The following is a 22,348-nucleotide window of genomic DNA, read 5'->3' as shown; positions in this document are numbered from 1 at the left end:
TTGGGCCGAATCATGCCGTAGGGTTTGGAGGGGAATGCACAAACAGTCATTTGGCATAAGGAGTCTTTTTTTAGGGTCAAGTTCTCAGCATTGACATTCTCTGAATTTTGTTCTGATTGTTTTTCTCTCAATAGGTTGCATAAAAGTCATGAAAACATTTTTCCTGGACCCTGTGATTAAAAATTCAGCAAGTTCTTGTTTGATTGTTGATACATGCAGTGAAAACATGTTATAAATACTGTAACCACAAATTTTTGCTAACGTTTTATTTTTGGCGAATTCATACATGTATGCAATAAACCTACTCGGTGAAAATAAAAATTTTGAAAAAATATGTTTTTGATTGAAAAACCAAAAGTGATTTCAAAATCTGTCAAAATAAAAATTGTAATTTTTTTCACAATTGCAAAAAAAAGTGGCACAAAAATTTGTTGGTTCACAGTATATTTCCGTAATCAGTCTCTAAAAGAATTGATCAGTACCTCCTACTGTCTTTGTCTTAGTTGTTTTCAATTGATGGACTATCGCTAGCGTCTAAAAATGTGTACCATTGGGATTCATCATTGTTAAAATATCCTTAATTTACCATACAAGGAAAGTTGGTTCTTCTTCTGCTGGATTTCTAGGGGTATTGGATTTGATTTGATGTGTTTGCTGGATTTGAATCTGCTGACCGGTAATACATGCCGACTGCAGATGGCAGACTTACTGCATGGACTGTGTCTATCAAAGTATGTGGTGTTGCGTTTCAATTGCTCGGGTTCAGGCTGCATGACCTCCAAAATTTTAAACAGGATTGTGCTTCAATGAGTGTCATTCTTCAAGACAGGAATGGACAATAGGAACACCTCAGTTTACACCGAAAGTGACTTTGGGACATACATGTACATTCATTTGAATTATATATATATTAGGAAAAAAAGGTTCTAACTCGTGCATGTGACACACAGTTGAAAAGACTATTTCCAGGAGGCAAATTAACTCTGTCCACACCCAAACAGCCTCGCTTCCTTATATTCAGTGAGCCCAGACAATTTCAGAATATATATATATTTTTTTGTGAAAAAATATTTTACACAACGTCAAAATGCCGAATTGGAGGAAGGCGTGGCACAAATTTACCTGTTGCGTGATTGGGCCAGAAAAAGAGGACTCATGGGAAAATATATTCATCTATTCGTCACAGGCGTCAATGCAGCGGATAAAATTCAGCAAATGTGGTGAGTATCAATTATATTTAGTGATTGTTTTTCCATTAACCATGTAAATAATTAACTAATTAACATGATTAACTATTTTTGCGTGCTAATTACATGTACAACTCCTCTAATTTTTGTGATGCCTGTTGTTCGTACTTTTTGTTAAGGGTTGTAGCCTAGGGTGTTGGTCTTCTGCCCGAGAGAGATCCCAATCGCAACTAAAAAGTGCAACAAGTTCACCACCCTAGTTGCACTACATTAGTTCACCAGTGCACTATCTGTCAATTTCATCAATGAATGCAATATTTAGTCTGACAATAGTAAACGATCAAATTTGCCGATTTTCGTTTGACATTTTGCAGTTGTCAGTTCCAGAAAACGTAGGCACGTAGCCACAGGAAAGGTTAATGTAGTGTAGCAATGAACATTTCAGTTGATACATGTAGATATGTCAGTATCGTATACCTGCAATGGCTAACAGCAAATACCATAGACTTTTGACACGGAATAACTTAAGGCTGCAATCCACATTAGAAGGCTGGCCTGGGATTTTGATGAATGTACCATAAAAACATCTTCTCTATTCTCGACCATCTTTTCAATAACCTAATGGATTTTCCTACTTAGCGTGCTGTACAGTATGGTTCTGACCTATTGTCTTCACCCGTTGATCGCAGTCCAGCATTGTCAGGCGGTGACCATCGGCTATGTCACACCATGGGACATGACATTTAATATGGGACTCTGTCACTGCGCAAAATTCCTCTGTACAATATTTACGTACATTTGTTTTTTCTCAATGGATTTAAACCCTTTCTTCCAGAGATAAGGCATGAAATTTTCCCAGATAAATAAATGCTTCATGACCGGCATAAAAATTCCTTATGTTTTAAAAAAAAGTAGTCTTGTGTACATTGCGTATGTGTGAGTAATGTATGTCTCTGATACAATGTGGTAGCATACCTGAGGATGAAAAAACCTATACTGAACCCAACTTTTACAGGTGGGTTAAATCAACTCACTTGCCAGTAGATACAATTTGAGCTACTATGAACTTACTGGGGCAAATAATTTGATAGCTTCTAGCGATAAGGTTGAATTAAATAACGCATGATTGGAGAAAACTTTTCAAATCAAATTTTCAAACAGTTATAGGTTGTCTGTTTTCCCTGGTTCGATAACAGGGGCCATGTTTAGCGGGGACCTAGATTTTGAGTGTGACTTGGCACCATGGGGCACGACTAGCCTCTCTTTATCAGATTCCTGGAATCCCAGACCACTCAGCCCATTGGTCTACATTGATACAGCACATCTTTTTCATAGCTCCACCGAGATAAACATCTAGTTCTAGGGAAAAACTCAAGTATTTCCATCTATCTAATGATGTACAAACCACTCATTTTGTGAGACTGTTCGTCTCGGTCCAAACGACCATGCACTACGTAAATATGTACTCAATATAAATTTCATTATTGCCGTTGTGTAGACACCCATATAAATGCTGTATGTACCAAGTTTCATGCATGACAACTGCACTTATAGCACTGCAGTTCTTTTTTCCTGACCCACGATGGAATATGAATGATGAACAGTGTACTCCCCCTTTAATCTGGGTGGAGCCCTGTCGCAGTTTCTGAATCATTTAATTGTTTTTAATACAGTGACAATTATGTCTACATGTCCTGAAAAAATAATCGATGACCTGACCAGCTAACCAAATAAATCAATTTCTGATGAACAGTCAATGCACAAAATCTAATTATGAGTCTGAGAATTAAGAGGCTTTATTTTTTATCCCAAATTAATGAAATAACTAATCATTGGTTTGCAGGGAAAGACAACAAAAGAATGGATAGCTTCTCAGTGAGCTGATTATTTTCATCTTGATGTCCACAGGGTGGTGCAAAAAGTGGATACATTTTATCTTTGTTATCAACTTTTTATAGTTGGCAGATCAGAATTCTTGAAAAGACTACGAAAAAAGCTGAACCATACCCTTGCTAGAGTTCATTATATTACAATTGCCCAATATTTTTTATCACTGAAGCTAATATAGTACCATCTTGATGCTCAGCTCAATATTTTCTTACATGATGTGCTCTGAAGGTCGCCCGCAGCGAAAGGGTACACTTTCTTGCACCCTTCTACATGTACCTATTACCCTCCTATACCAGCTACCATGTCAACTGTACCTATCTGCCTTGGTATAGCTATTCATCTATCATCTCGACCTCCCGCTATTTTAAGCACAGTATCATACTAAAAGTCGCCACGACGACCACTGACATGACTGAGTACGCAAATTTCGATCGGGTGGCAGTTGCATGTGATTTCGAGACTATTCATTTCCTCAATTGATTTGATATACATTGTATAATCGAAAAATTAGATTCACACTCAGTGACTTATGCCGAGTCTATTATTGTATCATGGTATCAGAAGGTGTAGCGTGATCACGTCATAACCAGATGAACAACCCGAACCTCACTGCAAATGAGATATTCTTATTGCTGCGACCTGCCATACTTATCTTATGAAACAAAAATCTGTCGTTTGCGGGGGGGGGGGTCATGCTAATCTCAGGTGCCTGATACAAGAATAGGTCAGGTGTAACCTGTATCAAACCCAGGAATCGCCAGTGTAACCCGCGGAGCAGCAATCTTTCTGTCACACGTTGCAGTGATAAAATCTTCTGTCAATGTTATGTGTGACCCTACACATTTACCCCTCACGTCCTCCCTTCCATGTGCGTAATCTTTTGCTTTGACAAATTCCTTGGCAAAGACACTCAACATTTAGTGCGAGGAATCAACAAATATCAGTGTTAGCTTTATTGCAAATGTTGAGACTATAGAAGTGCATCCTTGACACGACCATGGTCACAAGCACTGTGAGAATAAATAGTCATACGCATAAAATCGATAGACTAGACCCCCCTCCCCACTTGAGCACATACCAAGAACAGCTGTTACACTGGCTGGATGTGATAACAATTTTTTGCATTGAATAAGTAGGGATCAATATGACCATCATATCCAACAGTTTTAACCCTCTTGCTGCGGAAGCCAAAGGTACTTGTGATATTGAGTAAATCACTGCACTGACTTAATGCCATGGTGTCTTTCAAAAAACCATGATTCCTTCCTTGTGTAGAGGATGAAGAGAAGACACAATCCATCTAATAAACACAAAGGTATGGTGAATTCGGCCTCTATTGGCAAAGATGGAGTCATGATATTATGGCACTTGAGTGAATAAGCTTGAAAGTAGCAGTTCGGTATTGCCCTAGCCACCAAAGACTTATTAGACTGTCCAGGTTTTGGTAGCATATGGCAAATAGGAGTATCACTACCCTTGACAGGAAACGATATGACATAGATTCTGAAGGGTTAAAGAAGCTGGGATTCAATATTGACATCACTACATTGATTTCTTACATAGAGTACATTGAACGCTGATCGAAGAAAAAATAGATCTCATTATGACAGCACAGCAGTTGCGTTATACTGTGTGTCAAATAAAACAGGTCTTACTTTTGATTATAAATGGGTTCCTTGTTTCTGACTGAAAATGTATGATAATGTGTGTTGCTCTTGTTTACATGACAAATAAATCAAGTTAAGGTTTTATCACAAATGAAAGAGTTGAAAGAGCCGTTAAAAATTAAAAATTATTACTTATTTCATTTGACACATAGTAGTACTGCAAAGTGTTGGAAAAACAAACAATTCAGAGCTGTGCTGATAAGGAAATCACAGAATTCATACAAAAATGTTTTTCCAAACTTTTGTTTATCATTCATTCATTTATTTGGGCTAGATAGTGTTCTTCAAATCTGACACTGTTAAAATCCATCCTGGTATTTATGGTGTTTACATGATGAAGGAGTCTAGTTAAATTCCATTCAGGTACAAAAAAACTGTAAGGATATGTTTTTTGACACACAGTAGTATATGAACCAGTGTTCGGTGTCAGGCGACCTCAATACTGCAGCATCGATGAATAAATCTCAGAATACCATTGGCACGCTTTCCATACTTTGTTTTTGCTTATTCATTCGCTGCTAAATGGTCTTATTCATTTCGTTATAATAGCATCACCACTCATAGTTATCCACAGGGATAGGTAGCACATTTTGTGGAATATGGAACGGGCTGGCAACGGAAATACATCATTTAATACATTCTTTGATTGGGAATGAGGAATAGACTAATAAGTTAACATTGGAAAAATTGGAGCAATATTGTTCTGTCGGGAGTTCATTCGATAACATTATATGAATTTTGTCCGTTCTTAACTTGGAATTAGGAAGACTGGGACTAAAGAACAATTTGAAGGAATTTTCGAGGAATTTGCTTATAAATTGAAAACAGCGTGATTTCTATTATTTGGATACTTCTCTCACAAGTTCAATTACAGCCTGGAATTACCTTTCAATCTTTTTTCGCTTTCTCCGTATCCTTTGGCCAGATAGGGTCGGGGACAAATAGGTAAGCAAAAAACTTACTGATTAATTTGTAATGTCTTGCACAAACTGGTGTACAATTAACTGTAAACTGATACATATATCTTTATTATATTTAATTAAAAGTTTGCATCTTGACAGCCCTGTTACTATGATTTCAATAAAATTCTGTATTCCACAGCATTTCCTTTCAGAAATTTGTGAATAATGTAAAAATGCACATAAAAGTTTCACTGTTGACAATGGTTTGACAAAATTGCTTGAATCTCTCATTTGGGCTGTTAAGGTCATACAATGCCAGCCTTCTTTATTAAGGGAACTACTTATTGTGAGATATATGTCAAGTGTTCACACTAAATTAGGAGTCATGGGTCTATGTTCTTCAAAATCTGCTAAAAGGTCGCTGTGGCAGTGACCAGTGTTCTCACTATTACGGAGACATCGATATATTAGGAAGAGGAATGAAATGATGGGTTTTAAGGGTTTTCTGAGGATGACTGAAGTGAAGTTTTCGAGAGGGAAAACCTAGGCCATATTAAAAAAATTGTAGGGGTGCATTTAAAAAACTGGTACCCCACAGTCGCAGGGCTCAAGCTAGACTTACTTGATCAGGAGTCAAACTAAAGTCTTGACAAAATCTCAGGAGTCCTGTAACATATTTTTAAGTTGACAGTTTCGAATGTGAGGGTCCTGGATCAAGTTTCATGCTTCAAAAGACACTTTTCGGGGGTTATCTGAAGCCCAAATTAACAGACATTAAAACAAATATGCCAGAGGGAAGAATCTGGGGTAGAAGAAACTATGTGCGTTCGGTGATGTAACAAGCGCCAAGTGATGATAGGCGGGTAAAGTGAAAGACCATTCTTTGTCATGTCATTATACCATTATCTTTAATGGATAATTTCCCAACAGAATCCGCCTGCAAACTTCCTGTCATTGACAGCAAACCATTTTCTGCGGAAAACATCGTTTCATGTTATTTTTGCTGACAATTTTAGAAATTAGGTTGGAATGATATGGACCGATGGTTTAGAATATAGCAGGTCATGAATTGTTTTCTTTGGGGAAATACTGGCAAAGCAAAGATAAATGTACATGTATCTTGGATGACAGAAAAGAAGGCATTGTTATTATCCAGTTCTCCACAGGCCAAACTAAAACAGTTCCCAGATTCTCTTGTGTTAATAGAGGTAGTCTTTGGTGTAGGTTTTTTAGGGAGATGATGTCTGGTTTGTCCAATATGATTTACCAGTTCATATTTGACAACAGATTTTTATCTGAAAGATACATGTACTAACAAATATTTACATAGACTTGTTTGGATAGCTGGGAGATTTATTCATCCAAATATCCTTGATAAAATAATAGGTCTTTTCCTGTCACTCTGAGAAAACATTATCCAAGATAATAGCATAATGACATGATAAAGGCAGTTGTGCAGATGCATGCTTGATGTATGTGACATGACCAGAGGGCATGATGTACCCCTGATCTTTCTATCGGCACGGCACGGGGCATGACAGCTATTTTAGGATACCAGCTGGAGGGGAAGATCTTTTCTTCTTTTATACATTAGCGAGAATCCATACGACGTTGTGTCACTTGCTATGAAATATACTTTAAAATGATAATACAGTATAACCTCTCTTTTAGGGACACCCGTGGGACTGTCACATACTGTCTGCAACAGGGAGGTCAACTTGAACAGCAGTGGCCTATTTTGGACCAAAATCAGTGTCCTTTTAGCCATGGTATCCTGCTTACAGGCATCCATTAAAGGAGGTTCCACTGTGACAATATCTGCATCAATCTATATTATTGGCCTTACTAGTGCCAAATAGAAGATAATTACTTAATTAACAGCCGTAAATGAATAAGGAAATAGAAAATTAGGTTGGGTCAAATATAGAAGGAAAAGTTTCCAGGAATGATAATTAGGATGCTAGTTTACAGTCTATAGCATGTACCCAAGTTCTAGGGTTCATAAAGGTTGACATGAATTTCATACCATCTCATGCAAATTTTACATTATGTGGGTGCAGTTGTCAGATGGTCATGACGTCTTGTTCCAGCGAGGCCATTTTGTCGATTTCATGGTCATAAATGAAGCGATTTTAGATCACCGAAACTAGAGTAAGTCAAATAATGGCGGACCTACTGAGATGAAAATGCACATTAGAACAAGCACTATCATCCACAACTTCTAGGAATTCCCTGTCATTGGCTTCAGTGTAAACTAAGCATGATCCATCCCATTCGAAGGCTTCCAGAATCAAGTGCACACTCATTGAATTTGCCAGGTCAATGTACAGATACCCAAGTTCAACCTAGGGTGAAACAATGAAGTCTCAATATCACATTCAGTTGACTGGCATCCTGTATCGGAAAATGTACGGTTTTTTGTGTCATTATATGTCATTATTGCACTTTCTGACTTGACATAGATTCTAAAACTTCATTTCAACGTAATTGCCCGTATTTCTGTCGAATTGCCCGTGTAAAATGCTTAGGTCATCGAGTAAAGTTGACCTGGCATGTTCTCACCTTTGTAGAATTATACTCATGGTACATATAATTGTAGCGATGACTTGGCCAACTTGGCATGACACAGACTCAGGTGAATGAAGCAGTGATAAGTTCAGTAGAACACGCAGATTTTACTTGTCATCCAGATACTTGGGTACAACATGTTCAAGGTTTCTGAACAGTGCCGTGATCAAAACCAGGATTTTATTTGACTTATTCATTGTTTTCTTTGAAAAGCAACTTTGTGGATCAGGAATCTCTCTTGAATACCAGTTGAGGCAGGGACTAACTTGTAGAAGATCGATCCATTTGACACTCTTTGACAATTGGATATTCTAAAAATTCCGGAACTGGAGTAGTTAAATTCATAATGTCGAAGTCGACGTTTTATATCAGTAAGTGAGGATTGCAGGGGCAAAAGACTTGGAGAAAATGATGGGTAGCAGGGCTTTATCAGATTAATATCTCAAATTCAGAGTTTTCTGAATTTAGCGTGGGAAGTCTGGGCCAGGAGTGTCCCCTTGGATCTGGATGTTAAAGGTTGACTCTGTTCAAATTGAACTTGAAAATTTACAATTCTGTAAATGCGTACTGAGTATAGATTTCAACATCATTGTAATGATGTTTGAAATTTAGCCTATTAGTGCCTGATATCTTATCTGTTTGGTTTTGATTCAAGATCCCTTCCTTGCCTAATAACTACAAGGCATGGACACACCTACAATATGGCTTGTTCCTCTTGAGTGGCCTTGGGGGAGATTTTGTTCCACTTTTGGCAAGGCCTGGTTTGATGGATGCACTGGCACAAGTGGGGTCCGTTACACACCCGACGCAGCGGAATCGACCTAGTCCCTTGGGATGAGGGTTGAAAGCCCCTTCCCCCAATCCTATCAACTCGGCTTCAAACGTGAAAGCTTTTTGCTGAAACGTGTGGGCTGTCATGAAGAATTCTCAATTGGTTCCTGTGGTGGCTTTTATGATTGTAAATCATTGCAAGTGAATCACAGGTATAATTGCTATCGTACTCCCACGTCTGTCTAACTGTAGGCTACATGACTACTGAAAGAGAAAGTGCTTAATTCAAGGGCTTAATTCCTCCATAATAGAAAGTGAGCTCTCTAGAAACTTTCAAGAAGCGCCATATATTGAGATTGGAAACCGTCTTAACACTATTGAAGGGGATTTTGCATGACTACCTTTCACTGCACAGGGAAATTGCACCTTTTCAGAAACTCGGGTAGAACTTTGGAATGGCATTGTATTGCATGCAGAAAAGTTTTCTTCTAGCCTAATAGTGAAGAGAAAAATTGGTGCGGATGTAGATTACCACCATAAAATGTTACAATTTATTTCTTTAATATGGTAACTATACTGATGTTGGGCTTGGCAGCCCTTGGGGAGCGACTGGAGCTGCAACACCAGCACAAGGCTTCACCTCCTACCTAGTTCCATCCTCATGATCTGGAACATGTATACAAGATTAACTCTATTGTCATATGATAGCGAGATAATGGTTCGTGTGGGATGATATCACAAAATGGCCTTAGAGACTGGGAGCAGTTTTTGAGGCATGGTTCAAGCCGTTGAACCTCTGTATTTTGTGACATCATGATATCCGCACAATGAGCTGGCAGTCATTGACATCTTTGTGTTTCTTTCTGATTGGTAAACTGAAAGAAATAATACATAATCCACCATTATAGAAATCATGACTTTTTTTTTTTTCCGAAATTTTTGCAGATTGTTAAAAAAGAGGTTTGAATTAGTAGTCAAAGGAATGTAACATGTAACGTGGTGGACAGGCGTGAAAATTCCCCATTTTACTTTCAGGCACTCTTGACACCCAGGGTTCAGGTGGGGAGGACAACCTTGGTAGTACCTGCACAGACCTCAACATGAACGGACTCAGTAAACCCCAGCGGTCGAAGTCGTTCATGTATCGGACAAAAAATGAGCCGAAGCGGTCAAACTCCATGCCGTTGGTCAGGCGGAGGAGTTTCAAAATGGCTGAGCAGGACAAGTGCGCTGGATGTGGATTTAATGTTGGTGTCGATCGTGTCTCAGTCAAGAAGGCGATTTATCATTCGACGTGCTTCAAGTGCTCAAGGTAAGGATTAATATTTTATTTGAAAATTCCGTCATGCATTGCCATCTTGTGATCTATGCAGATGGAGACATGTGACGTTGTGTACATTGTACTATGCATATCACCCGCATCAAAAGGGTTAACACAAATATTTTGATTATAAGTATAACTGCGAAGTTTATTTTTTGAAAAGCTGGCCTTTGCTTCTCAGGCGACATCGCAGAATTTATTGCCATTATGATGTCTATCCTGCACTTTCACAGAATGATTTGTGTAGAGTATGTTTTTTACTTTATTTTTATAGAGTATATAAAAGGTATAAAAAAGGTACATCTTTGTGTCTGTAGAAATCTTCGGTAATGAGGCAGTTAGCTACCGTTTTTATTTAATGGTTTTATTTCACTGAATAACAAATGTCTGGTAGAAGACGACAGTTTTTACACTTTTCTTTGAAGCATAATTGCTGGATTATTTTGATGGATAGCAAGTTCTGCACATTATGGAGGTTGGAAATATGGTGTGGAAGAATCCATGACATATCTCAGCTAATAACTCTATGAAAATAAGATGCACTTTGACAGCTATGTGATGTTAATTGTATAGTTGTGAGTAGTACAGTATAGCACACTTAATGACTGCAGCTGCTGTTAGAAAGGTGGCCCGATTACAGAGGAGGAATTAAATGCAAATAACTCATTTGGGATGGGGAAAAGCCTTCGTATTTTTTGAAAAATGAGCATTTGATATCCTGGAGAGGCCCATATGGGGCCTGTATCAATAAAAGCCAGTGACAAAGTCCGACTGAAGATGTTTAATGTGCCTCTGTGAGCCAAAAAACTGTAAAGTTCTGTTAGGAAAATTAACTCTGACTATAGTAGGTTGACTTCAGCTATTAGTAGTCAGGAAGCAGCAACTTCATTTTTCAAATTGGTCAAATTAGTCGTCATTCAGTTCAACATCAAAGTAGGGGTTAGAGTATTTTTTTATCAATTAGTGTTTCCCAGGTCAACTTGGTAGTAAATTGCCAGCAGATCTTTGTACTATTAAATTTGTCCTCTTTTCACTTTTTCAAAACCTAAACAACCAGTACTTCTGGTTTAAATTTCATGTTTTGTTGATTACAAGGTTCTTTGTATACTCTACTTTCAATGTTTGAATATTTGAAATGTTTGACAATGTTTGAATATTCAAGAAACAGAAGATATGATGCTCGTGGTCTTCCGATGCCATTCAGAATATTCAATTTGGACAAAGAATGGGTTGGCAACACCAACTTATCCAGTGGTCATGCCTTTTGTTGATTTCATCGAAATTTATGAAAAGTTCTTAGGTCGGTGAAGCTATAGTGTAAAGAGTATGATCAACTGAAATTGCATCACACATCCAGGTGTGGATCCAGGAATCTGAAACTGGTGGACATAGGCCTGCCTACTCAGTGTCTTACATTTCAACATAGGACAATGCCATTTCACAAGGCACTTGCAGCATGATGATTTGTAAAGCATTGATGCTCTGGCAAAACGACATGTTTTAGCCGATGCTGCGGCACCCACATGAGAGATGGGCTTGTGTTCAAGAGAATAATATCAACTTGTGCAGACAAAGTAATCTGATGCGAGGAATCTCTTATATCATCATTTGTTGACACCCAGGAGGATGCCATCTATCAGTGACAGATCACAGAACACAGAACACTGGATCACTTCATCAAGTATCACAGTTCAAGAGGATGGGTGATGCCTTGATGAAAACATAGATGCACTCTTCTCTGACGATATGGAGGACAACTCACTTTCGCCTTCCACTGGGTCTCTCAAAGTCTAGTTCAGCAACGTTAAAGTAGATGGCTATAGTGTAGATGTTCGATATCAATTTTTCCTTGGTTTGATGAAGCTTGGCAATAATATTATTACCAACTATGGAACAAATATGATACATACAGTGGAATCCCGGTCGCCGACCTGCCTGGTAACATGACCACCCCGCTATGACGACCAAGAATCGCCAGTCTCAAAGCCCCATTACACGACCATTCAACCACGGTCCCATGAGTGGTCGTGTTACCGGGGTTCCACTGTATATGAAAACAGAAGTATACTAGTACATGAGTGGTTCCAGTTTATTCAATTAACAAATATATAAATTTGCTGGTCCACTACAATATTATTACCACTTATCTTTTCTAGCCATTAGGATTCATAATGGTTTGGATTCCTACGGGAAAAGCATCATTCACTCTTGTGTGATATATTGTTGATGCTATCCCTCGGAATAAAATGCAATGATGTGCTGCAGAATAACAAAACAGAGGGGGTATTCATATGAAAAAAACAGGTCATATTTTAAAGGCTTTCACCTAAAACCCTTTGAAGTTATGGTCACATTCTTGAAATGATGCAGTTACAGTAAAAAGGGTGCATGGACACTACTGCTTTATGGCGTCAAGAGTCAATATGGTCGAGATGGCTTGTTTGTCACTTAATGAGCAAGAGTCAGGATTAAAAAGATGGTGGGGCTTTGATTAGGGTCCTCGACTGCTTATCTTGCCAGAAACAAAATACAACTACAAAAACGTCTGAATTTTTTTCCCGAACAGACTATTATAGATATCGGATTGCCACTAATTTTGTATGTAAAAGGACTTGATGAGCGTAATTGGTCATCAAGTGCCATTTGATAGATTCCCATGTGATTTTATAGCCGGGGTGTTAGCCAAAGACAACTGGGAAAACATAAATGGGACATTATTTTATGCTGGTATGTCAATTGTTTGATGAATTGAGCAAAGTGCTCTTTTTGGCTCACCTGTGAGCCTTTACCATCCGTGCCTTTACCACCAGTGTCCGTCGTCGTCGTCGTTAGACATGGGTAGCACATTTTGTAACCGCTCAAGTTTTTGAACTATAACTTGGTACACATGTACCCCTAGGCGACCGCTACTCAGAGACCGAATCGCGGTCTCATAAGATACATGGTTTTGCCACCAGGGGCCCAGACGTCAAAAATAGAAAAATTGTGTTTTCTCCCTTATTACCGGTCCGAAAAATTTGAAAAAAATATGGTAGGTACTTCTACAAATAGGACATCAAATATCCTCCGGGTTTTTGATTTTACCTACTTTTGAAGGTCACCGAGGTCAAAGTTTGTCGGCAGCAACGCCGTTAGTCGGTGGTGGCACGTTTCGTAACCACTTTAGCCAGAGATCTTAAACTTTGTACAAATGTACCCCTGGGTGACCCCCACTCAAGAGACCGAAACTTGGCGCAATACAATTCACGGTTTATCCAATAGGAGGCCAAACATTAAAAGTGAAAATATGCGATTACTTGCCTAATACTGGACAATAGTGGCACGTTTTGTGACTGCTGAAGCTGTTGAACTCTAACTTGGTACACATGTACCCCTGGGTGATCGCTACTCAGAGGCAAAATTGCGGTCTCATTGTCATAAAGGTTTCTTGAGTGATATTTCCATCTGACTTTCTTGTGATTGTCCCAATCTTATGATGAATTAATTAAAACTTGGCCACTAGCAAATCCTTATTATGTCATTTTGTACTCATTGGCTCACTGTCTACACAACACCGCTGTGTCCGTTGTCATCGTCGTCATTGTCTATATCCTGTTTCAAAAACAGTGGCATGTTTCTTAACCGCTGGAGCTATGAACTTGAAACTTTCTACACAGGACCCCTCAGGTCAGGTGACCTTTGACAATGAATTTTGGTCCGATTTGATTCTTGACTTAATTACATGCTTACTAAAGAGTAGAATGTATTTAGGACAGTCGAGATAGTTTCTACAAGTGTGTCATGTGTGGAATAGTAAGGGGGCATCTTCGTAAGGAGCAAGGATATCAGGTTCAAAAGCTGAATCGACACTGAATGTTAACACCTTGCGTGTATATAGATGTACATGGTGGCCCAGAATTATTTTCCCTCACACAATGAATACACAATAGAATTCTATTGTCCAAAGGAAAATAATTCTTGGCCTCCCTGTAGATATATCTACGTCTATTACACCCAACCATTCAGTGCCCAATGACGCTATTCTACGTTGTTGAACAGGGGGTCCCATTGACTGCGCCAATCCTCTCTTTGAAACAATGTCAACTACACAAGCGGCATCTGATGTGCTGGTCCTGAACCGAAGTTCTTTACATCATATTATCTAACGAAATGAATGTCGAGTCTATTATAGCAGTGAACAATGAAGATGAAGAATATCAATCTACCTCTGTCTTCTTTACTTTGTCTGGTGACAGCATCAAGAGGAATCAATGGAGAAATGAAATTCTGTCTCTTTCACAGTATCAGTCTGGGCGGCCGTAAATCATGCCCAGATCCTTGATGCTCGCATTATTGCATTTCCTTATTTACCTATGATAATGTCACTATTCTAATTCTTGTACTTACAATGCCTTTCTTCTTTTAATAAAACTACTTGTCATGGATGATGATTAGATTATTTTTCTCAAAGGAGGAATATGTCATCATTATTGCATCTTGACCATCAAGATTTTTGCATCTTGCTCTATTTGCATTTGGCTCTATACTATAGAGCATGAATTCTTGACCTCCAAATATCTATATGGTGAGCGCAATGGCCCCTGGCCTTTTCATTGAAGCTAGTGGTTGTACGAAGAGTGACAAATTTTTTATGGTGGGTGTATCTAATAAGGTTAAATGACATATCACCCGGGTTTTTGATTTGACCTTCTTTCAAGGTCACAGAGGTCAAAGTTCACTAAATCACCGATAGGTGGCACGTTTCATTTCTATTTGAGCAAGAAGGTTCTAAATTTGTGAGGACATATATCTAGCGACCCTCTATTCTTCCACAAATTTTTTCCCGCTCGGACTTCAAATATGGCCGCAAGGCTGCCATCTTGGAAATTCAACGAAGTCCTATTACTCCTAAACTGTTGAACTGATATCAACCAATTTCCATGTGACATGTACACTCTTCAATAACCCTGAAATTCAGTCAACTTTATAACCAAAATGCTATACTTAGATGGTACTGGTAATTTTCTTTCTGATATTATTAATGGAATCAAAACTGGTGAAACTAGCCAGAAACTGTTCTCCCCATATCCACTGCAAATGACATGCATCACATTACCCGAGGTGAGCATAAGGTCCTTGGACCATTTCATTCTAGTATCAATCTTCTAGCAAAAAATTAAAGTGCAGTTATTCTGTGATCAACTTTGTTTTTTGGGCAACATTAGCAAAAGCATGAATGAAACAGAAAAGTCATTCAGTACAACAAATTTTGACAGGAAGTGTATGGTGTCCCCACAAAACCATGTCCATCTTGCAGGGTGGATCCAAGGGTCTTTCTGGCCTGCCAAAAGTTTGTGAAAGATTTACATAATTGTGGCTATGATGTCCAATAATTCAAGTCCACTTTGTCCCATTCATTGACTTTTGATAGTTTGTTGATGAAGACTGAGGAGACCAATGAGTACTCTTATTGTGTTACTTGGAAATATTACTTAGTAAATTCTTGACAAATCACACTATCCATATGGGCACCATCCATATTGGTGAGTATCCATATCTGGACAGGCGCAGCACAAGCTATACAGCCATGTGCATTACACAATGTTACATGAAAGTGCCATATCCATATGGGCACCATCCATATTGGTGAGTTTCCATATCTGGACAGGCGCAGCACAAGCTATACAGCCATGTGCATTACACAATGTTACATGAAAGTGCCAGGTCCATGTATCATTTGGAGATTCATTAAATAGCAACAGTTTGCCATCGATTTAGTGTTTGTAATTTTTTGTGAGCAGATGCTCAAAATAATAGACAGGAAATTAGCGATTCTGTGTAAACAGCTAATGTGCATGACAGACACAATGATGAAATGATTGGAAAATAATGGCAATTTTCACCAGGATGTCAAGTCTTGGCAAATAACGGCATTTCTTGATTACCGATAGAGGAGTGATGTTTTTATGGGAAAAATCGTTGGTGCTTTGTAACATAGTGTTTGTTTCATCATTTGTGACATTTTTAAAAGCATCATGAACCATTCAACTGGATGTTTCACAATGAAAGGAGTTTGTTTAACCCTTTCGATACGGGGGACATGCATAGCACGTCCTGTACATGGCCTCATTACGTGTGGGTGACATGCATAGCATGACATGCACACTGAAATTTCAATTCACCAGCACTTGGTTGCACTCCCACTACGGCACACCCTCTAAGCATCCCTAACTCATGGATATATAGTTTCATCCTGATAGTAAAGATTGCGATACTTTGAAAAGTTTCTTACGTTCCGATGAAAGTAAGCTTGAATGTTCAGTATTGATATTCACTGTCAGCACAAGATGGTGCCAACCGAAAGTGGCTGATGCAGCAAAGGGTTAAGTTAGATTTGCAAACTTCTTGTCCTGGATTGTGGATCAACCAGTCAACCATGCAGTTTCAGGACGACCTATAGTCCAGGCGCAAGAAGCTTCTAACCGCTTTCTGATCGAAGTCTGATTATGACCACCCATCCACCAATTTCAGGACGGCCTATAGTGAACATGCAGGCAATGAACATCCCTGGCCCAACTTTCATCACTTGGTTAATGTTCAACACGTGATTCGCTCCATGGGATAGATGCATATTCCACAACTATCTATTTTCCGGGAGCCTTTAGGTTCATTTTGAATTCATCTTTGAAATGTGGAGGATTTGCTGAGGAGGCACACAGAGTTGTCACAACAGCTTGAACTTTCGCTCTTGGATTATTTCAAGTGCTTTCATTTAAGGTGGATACATTATGTAGGATTTGTGTCACTGATCAAATGATATGGAAGGAATATCACAGTTTTATGACTTTTACATCTAAATTCATCGGTTGCAAACAAATTTCAAACCAAAGTTTCACTTGCTACTATCAGTAAGAAATCTTTGCAGATACGTATAGTCACATTTGAAATGGACTCTTGATAGTGCTATTGCATTTTGTAAGCCAGATGGTTGCTAACTAATGTTGCCTGCAACAAGGCATGTTACTTGGCCAGAATTGTATTGGAGCACTGACTGAGTTGTGGGAGTTGTTAGAGAGAAGGAAAGGGTGAGGCTATATAGCCCCTGAGGGCAAATTGTTGATAGGATTAGCTAGGCTAGACTAACATTTTGATCCAGCATATCAACAATATTTCAGTAAGCCCATAATATTGTGGTGTAGAGGGATCCTACCATGTCTGTACTTAGTTTCATGATAATGACATTCAAAGGTAGCCTGCCTGCAAGTAGGCCTACTGCTAGTGTGTTGTCACTTTCATGAAGAACGGTTTTATCATTGCCAGTTGGGGGTGAGTAATCTTCTGTTTATTCGCTTCAATAACAAGGCTGGGAGGAGCTCACTCCCAACAATTTTTGTCCCAAAGGAGCCAAAACTCCATTAAAACTTCATAAATCTGCATGAAAAATGTGATTTTAAGATGTCTAGGGGAAGTGCCCCTCTCCCCCCCCCCCCCCGCACCCAAAATAACAACAAATGTACCTAACATACTAAATGTCACCAGCTTTGTGCTGAAAATGCTGACGAGTGGATCTGCTTATAAACTCATTGACCTGTTGGATCAAAGTGTTGTTGATTGCAATCCAGTTATCTTTGGCTGGATTTTGCCTCGGCACAACACTAAAAGGTCAATATTTTCCTTGCCTTGCCATCAATCTGCTGCTGTTCCATAAAACAGTGACTGATTCAACTCCGCATTCTTTTGTTTTGTAATTCAAATCTAAAGATAGTTATTGGCAAAAACATGCTTCCAAACAAATTAGCTAGCACACATGGAAATTAGTGTAAATATTGAGTCAGAGAAGTGGCAGACTGCCAGGTACTTGTTAATAGTTTGCACAAAACTTTTCCTATTAAAAAACCCCGAATGTTTTGCTATTTTTTGTGGCATTCCAAAAACATGCCTTCAGCTTGAATTTACCTGAGACGAGTTGTTGCACACTGATATGTCCAATCTGTTTATAGTAGAGTCAATTTATGAAAAATAAGGCCTAACCTCAAAAAAATTGCAAGCAAACGTTTTATGGTTGTTTATTGTAGTATTGGGTCTTGTAAACAACATATCAAAAGTTTACAAAAATTTATGCCCGGGAAAGGGTCAAAAAGTGACGTCAAAAACAAGATGGCCGCCAAATCATAAAAGTGGCTATATCTCACTTCATATTTGACATAGAGTGAAAATATTGGTGCCTAGGTATAGGTTTTAGGGGTCAAGGAATCCATTAAGCCTATTTATGAGGTTGTAGGAGAATTGCATAATGGGAAATCCAAGATGGCCGCCACGACGGCCCCAGATTATGTCTTTGGCCACAACTCAGTTCATACTAAACGAAACTGACAGTTGTGTGGTGTCTTTTCATAGGTTTTAGGGGTCAAGGAATCCATTAAGACTATTTATGAGGTTGTAGAAGAAGTGCATCATTGCAAATCGATGCTGACCGCAATACACCCAAGACTTAAAAATAGCTCAGTTTATGTTATTGGTCATCAAGCGACAAAACATGCATTTTCTCCACGTTGGAGTACGTATGCAACCTAGCCGCTAAGCAAAACATTCCACCAATCGTTACATTCGACCAGCCGCTCTTCTGGAAGGCATCGGAGATCGTAAATGAAGTACCAGACAATTGTCTGATTAGAAATGTTGTGTTGTTACTAGGCAGTTTCCATACCTTCATGAATCTTCTGGGGGCAATAGGAACATTAATGGATGGGAGTGGGCTGAGACAGATCCTAGAAACAGTCTATGGAGAAAACGCGGTTGTGCATATGATGAATGGTAAATCTGTACAACGTGCATTTCGTGGACATCTTCTTGTGGATCAATGCCTTACGCATCAGATAGTGGCTAAAATCATCAAGGACGAGCCTGGTTTTGAAAACGTCTTGAAAGAGCTTGAAACGCTCTACGCTCTTACGGAAACTGGTGAACGAGAGATGGAGTCGTTGCTGAAGTCGGATTGCATCGCAACAATCGCTGATCAGCTCAAATCGAAAGAATGTGAACTATCCAATGATTCAAAGACAAGTAAACTGTGGATAAACTATCAGAAAATGTTGGGAGTTGCACGCGAGCTCATTGAGGCTGATCGCACTGGGTCATGGGAGATGCACCTCCATGCCATCGCAGATTGTTTGCCAATATTTGCAGCAGCTGGACACCCTAACTATCTCAAGTCGGGTTATCTGTATCTACAGAAGATGAACAGCTTAGAAGCTGAAAACCCTACTGTTCATCAGAAGTTTATGAATGGCTTCCATGTCATACGCCGCAGCAACCAATACTGGGCTGGCCTAAGCTCTGATCTTGTTATAGAGCAGACGCTCATGCGTTCTCTTAAAAGCACAGGCGGGCTAACAAGAGGAAGTGGCTTCAGTGAACACCAAAGAACACTTTGGACCATGTCTCGCCCTGTAACCTCAGCCTACAACTATGCCATGCAAGAGTTCAGCCAGATGGTATACACAACAAGTGAACAGCACAAAGAGGCTACGCCTTCAAGGATGAACAGAGATAAAGCAGACGGAGAAAAGCTAATAGAAAAACTTGCAGACTTTTCTCCCTTTACAGGGGATGCCACCTTGCGCAACATTATAACAGGGATAAATGCTAATGAAGATGTGAACGTGCATGATCTTTTCACGGTTGGCAAAAGCGTAGTAAAAGCAATGGAAGGACAGTCTATATTTTCGTATTCGCACAAGAGAAATACTAGAGTGAAGACATTAGCTACTGCCCGGGCCATCAAAATAACTGGCGATCGAACCATCGACCCAGCTCTGTTGTTTCAGAGGTTCTTGGTTGTGTCACAGTCAGGAGAAGATCTTAGTCTAAGTGAGGTGATGGACTATGAACTCAGCCCTCATCCTCCATCGTTATTTGAAGCAAAGCACTGCTTGCGCTAACCAGACAAGGCACAACTGATGGAAGCTATAAGAAACCATGTCACTCCTAAATCCGAGGATGCCGTGCTCGATACAATCCCAGTCACTGATCACTACGTTTTAGACGGGGGCTCACGTTTGCATAGAACGAAATGGACCGAAGGGTCCACATACAGCTCGATCGCCGAGGCATATGCAAAGCTCACTGGTGATTTATACGGACATGCCACAGTTGTATTTGATGGGTACAGCGGAGGGCCAGGAATTAAGGATAATACTCATCAGCGACGAGGTGCTAACAAGACTGCAAACAAGGTCGATATATCAGATGCTACCAAGTTCGTTGGAAAAAAGGAAGACTTCCTCTCAAATGTGGAAAACAAACAGGCTATGATTGATCTAATCGCAAACTGTTTGCGACAGAAAGGCTGCGATGTCATTCAAGCTGAGGGAGATGCAGACGTGGACATTGTAAAAGCAGCAGTTTCGATGTCTAGGTACAAATCTACAACGCTCATTGGTGAAGATACCGACCTGTTGATTCTCCTCTTGTATCATGCGACAGTTGAGGACAGCCATGAGCTGTACTTCCGTTCAGACAAAAGTGGTGATAAAACAAAACATGTGTACAACATCAGTGTTCTGAAACATATATTAGGTGATGACATATGCACTGATCTGCTGTTTTTGCACGCATTCACGGGTTGTGATACGACTTCAAGAATCTTTGGCATTGGAAAGAAATCCGTGTTTGAAAAGATTCTGAAGGGAGACACCGTGTTACGCTCATGTTCAAAGGTGTTTTGTTCCCCTGACAGAGACAAAAAAACTATCGAAGGTGCTGGCTCTAAAGCAATGATTTCATTGTTTAATGGGAATCAAAGCGAATCTCTTGCAGCCCTTAGGTACAGTTTGCTCCGTAAGAAAGTTTCAAGAGCCAAGGCATTTGTGACACCTGAACGACTTCCACCAACTGCTTCTGCCACCAGATTTCACTCACTTAGGGTGCATTACCAAGTGCTTGTCTGGATGGGCATGAGTGAGGACATGGTTCCAACTGACTGGGTCCAAAGTCCAAGGGGATACACTCATTCCAATCATGATGGATAATGACCTTGCTCCCGAGGCTCTCCTCAAAATGATCCACTGCAACTGCTCCGCTACATGTAACAAACTAAGGTGTACCTGCAAAAAGCATGGGCTTGAGTGCACGAATGCATGCGGATCTTGTCAAGAGGGGAACTGTGATAACATGACTCTGGACCCAATACCAGACGAAGAAGACGTTGATGAAGAACAATGAGATACAGAGGCTATTTCCACAGTGACTAAAAATAAAATATTACTATGTACATATAGTCGTTGCTAAATATAGTTCTTTAATATTCCCAACTTACGCACCATATCTGGTGGCCATCTTGGATTCCCTATTATGCACTTCTTCTACAACCTCATAAATAGTCTTAATGGATTCCTTGACCCCTAAAACCTATGAAAAGACACCACACAACTGTCAGTTTCGTTTAGTATGAACTGAGTTGTGGCCAAAGACATAATCTGGGGCCGTCGTGGCGGCCATCTTGGATTTCCCATTATGCAATTCTCCTACAACCTCATAAATAGGCTTAATGGATTCCTTGACCCCTAAAACCTATACCTAGACACCAATATTTTCACTCTATGTCAAATATGAAGTGAGATATAGCCACTTTTATGATTTGGCGGCCATCTTGTTTTTGACGTCACTTTTTGACCCTTTCCCGGACTTAAATTTTTGTAAACTTTTGATATGTTGTTCACAAGACCCAATACTACAATAAACAATCATAAAACGTTTGCTTGCAATTTTTTTGGGGTCAGGTGCTATATTGACTCTACTATTAAAGACTAGTAGAGTTCTGCTGGTCAGAAGAAGAATTCTGATCAGAAGTAGAATGTCGACGAAAATTGCTTCTTTGCACTTTGATAAAAGACCAATAATGAAGAGGACTTCACTAGCAAAAATTTGTTTCATAATACAACTGAATTGAAGCAACAATAAATACCCTAAAATAATGTGTTATCAACACTGTAAAACCCCCTTTATTGGACCAAAAATCTGGTTGCAAAATAATTACCAACTATCGATTATGATAATCTGGGT

General features: G+C 39.4%; 1 protein-coding gene across 8 annotated transcripts in view; it reads left to right on the top strand.

Moving 5' to 3' along the window:
* Positions 1–22,348, top strand: part of LOC135496908 (rap1 GTPase-activating protein 1-like) — a 99,848-nt gene that overhangs the window by 7,091 nt on the left and 70,409 nt on the right. For 2 of the 8 annotated variants that reach the window (XM_064786480.1, XM_064786479.1), the window contains exon 2: positions 10,021–10,297. In XM_064786480.1, the coding sequence (XP_064642550.1) occupies positions 10,021–10,297 (277 nt within the window). Of the gene's footprint in view, positions 1–794; positions 1,221–5,669; positions 5,690–8,545; positions 8,586–10,020; positions 10,298–17,023; positions 17,063–17,085; positions 17,371–22,348 lie in introns of those variants that run through there. The other 6 variants (XM_064786486.1, XM_064786487.1, XM_064786481.1 and 3 more) reach the window with 5 other exon arrangements.

This window comes from Lineus longissimus, chromosome 12, assembly GCF_910592395.1.
Source record: "Lineus longissimus chromosome 12, tnLinLong1.2, whole genome shotgun sequence".
NCBI lineage: Eukaryota > Metazoa > Nemertea > Pilidiophora > Heteronemertea > Lineidae > Lineus > Lineus longissimus.
Note: the sequence above shows the minus strand (reverse complement) of the source record. Positions and strands in the feature narration are given on the sequence as shown.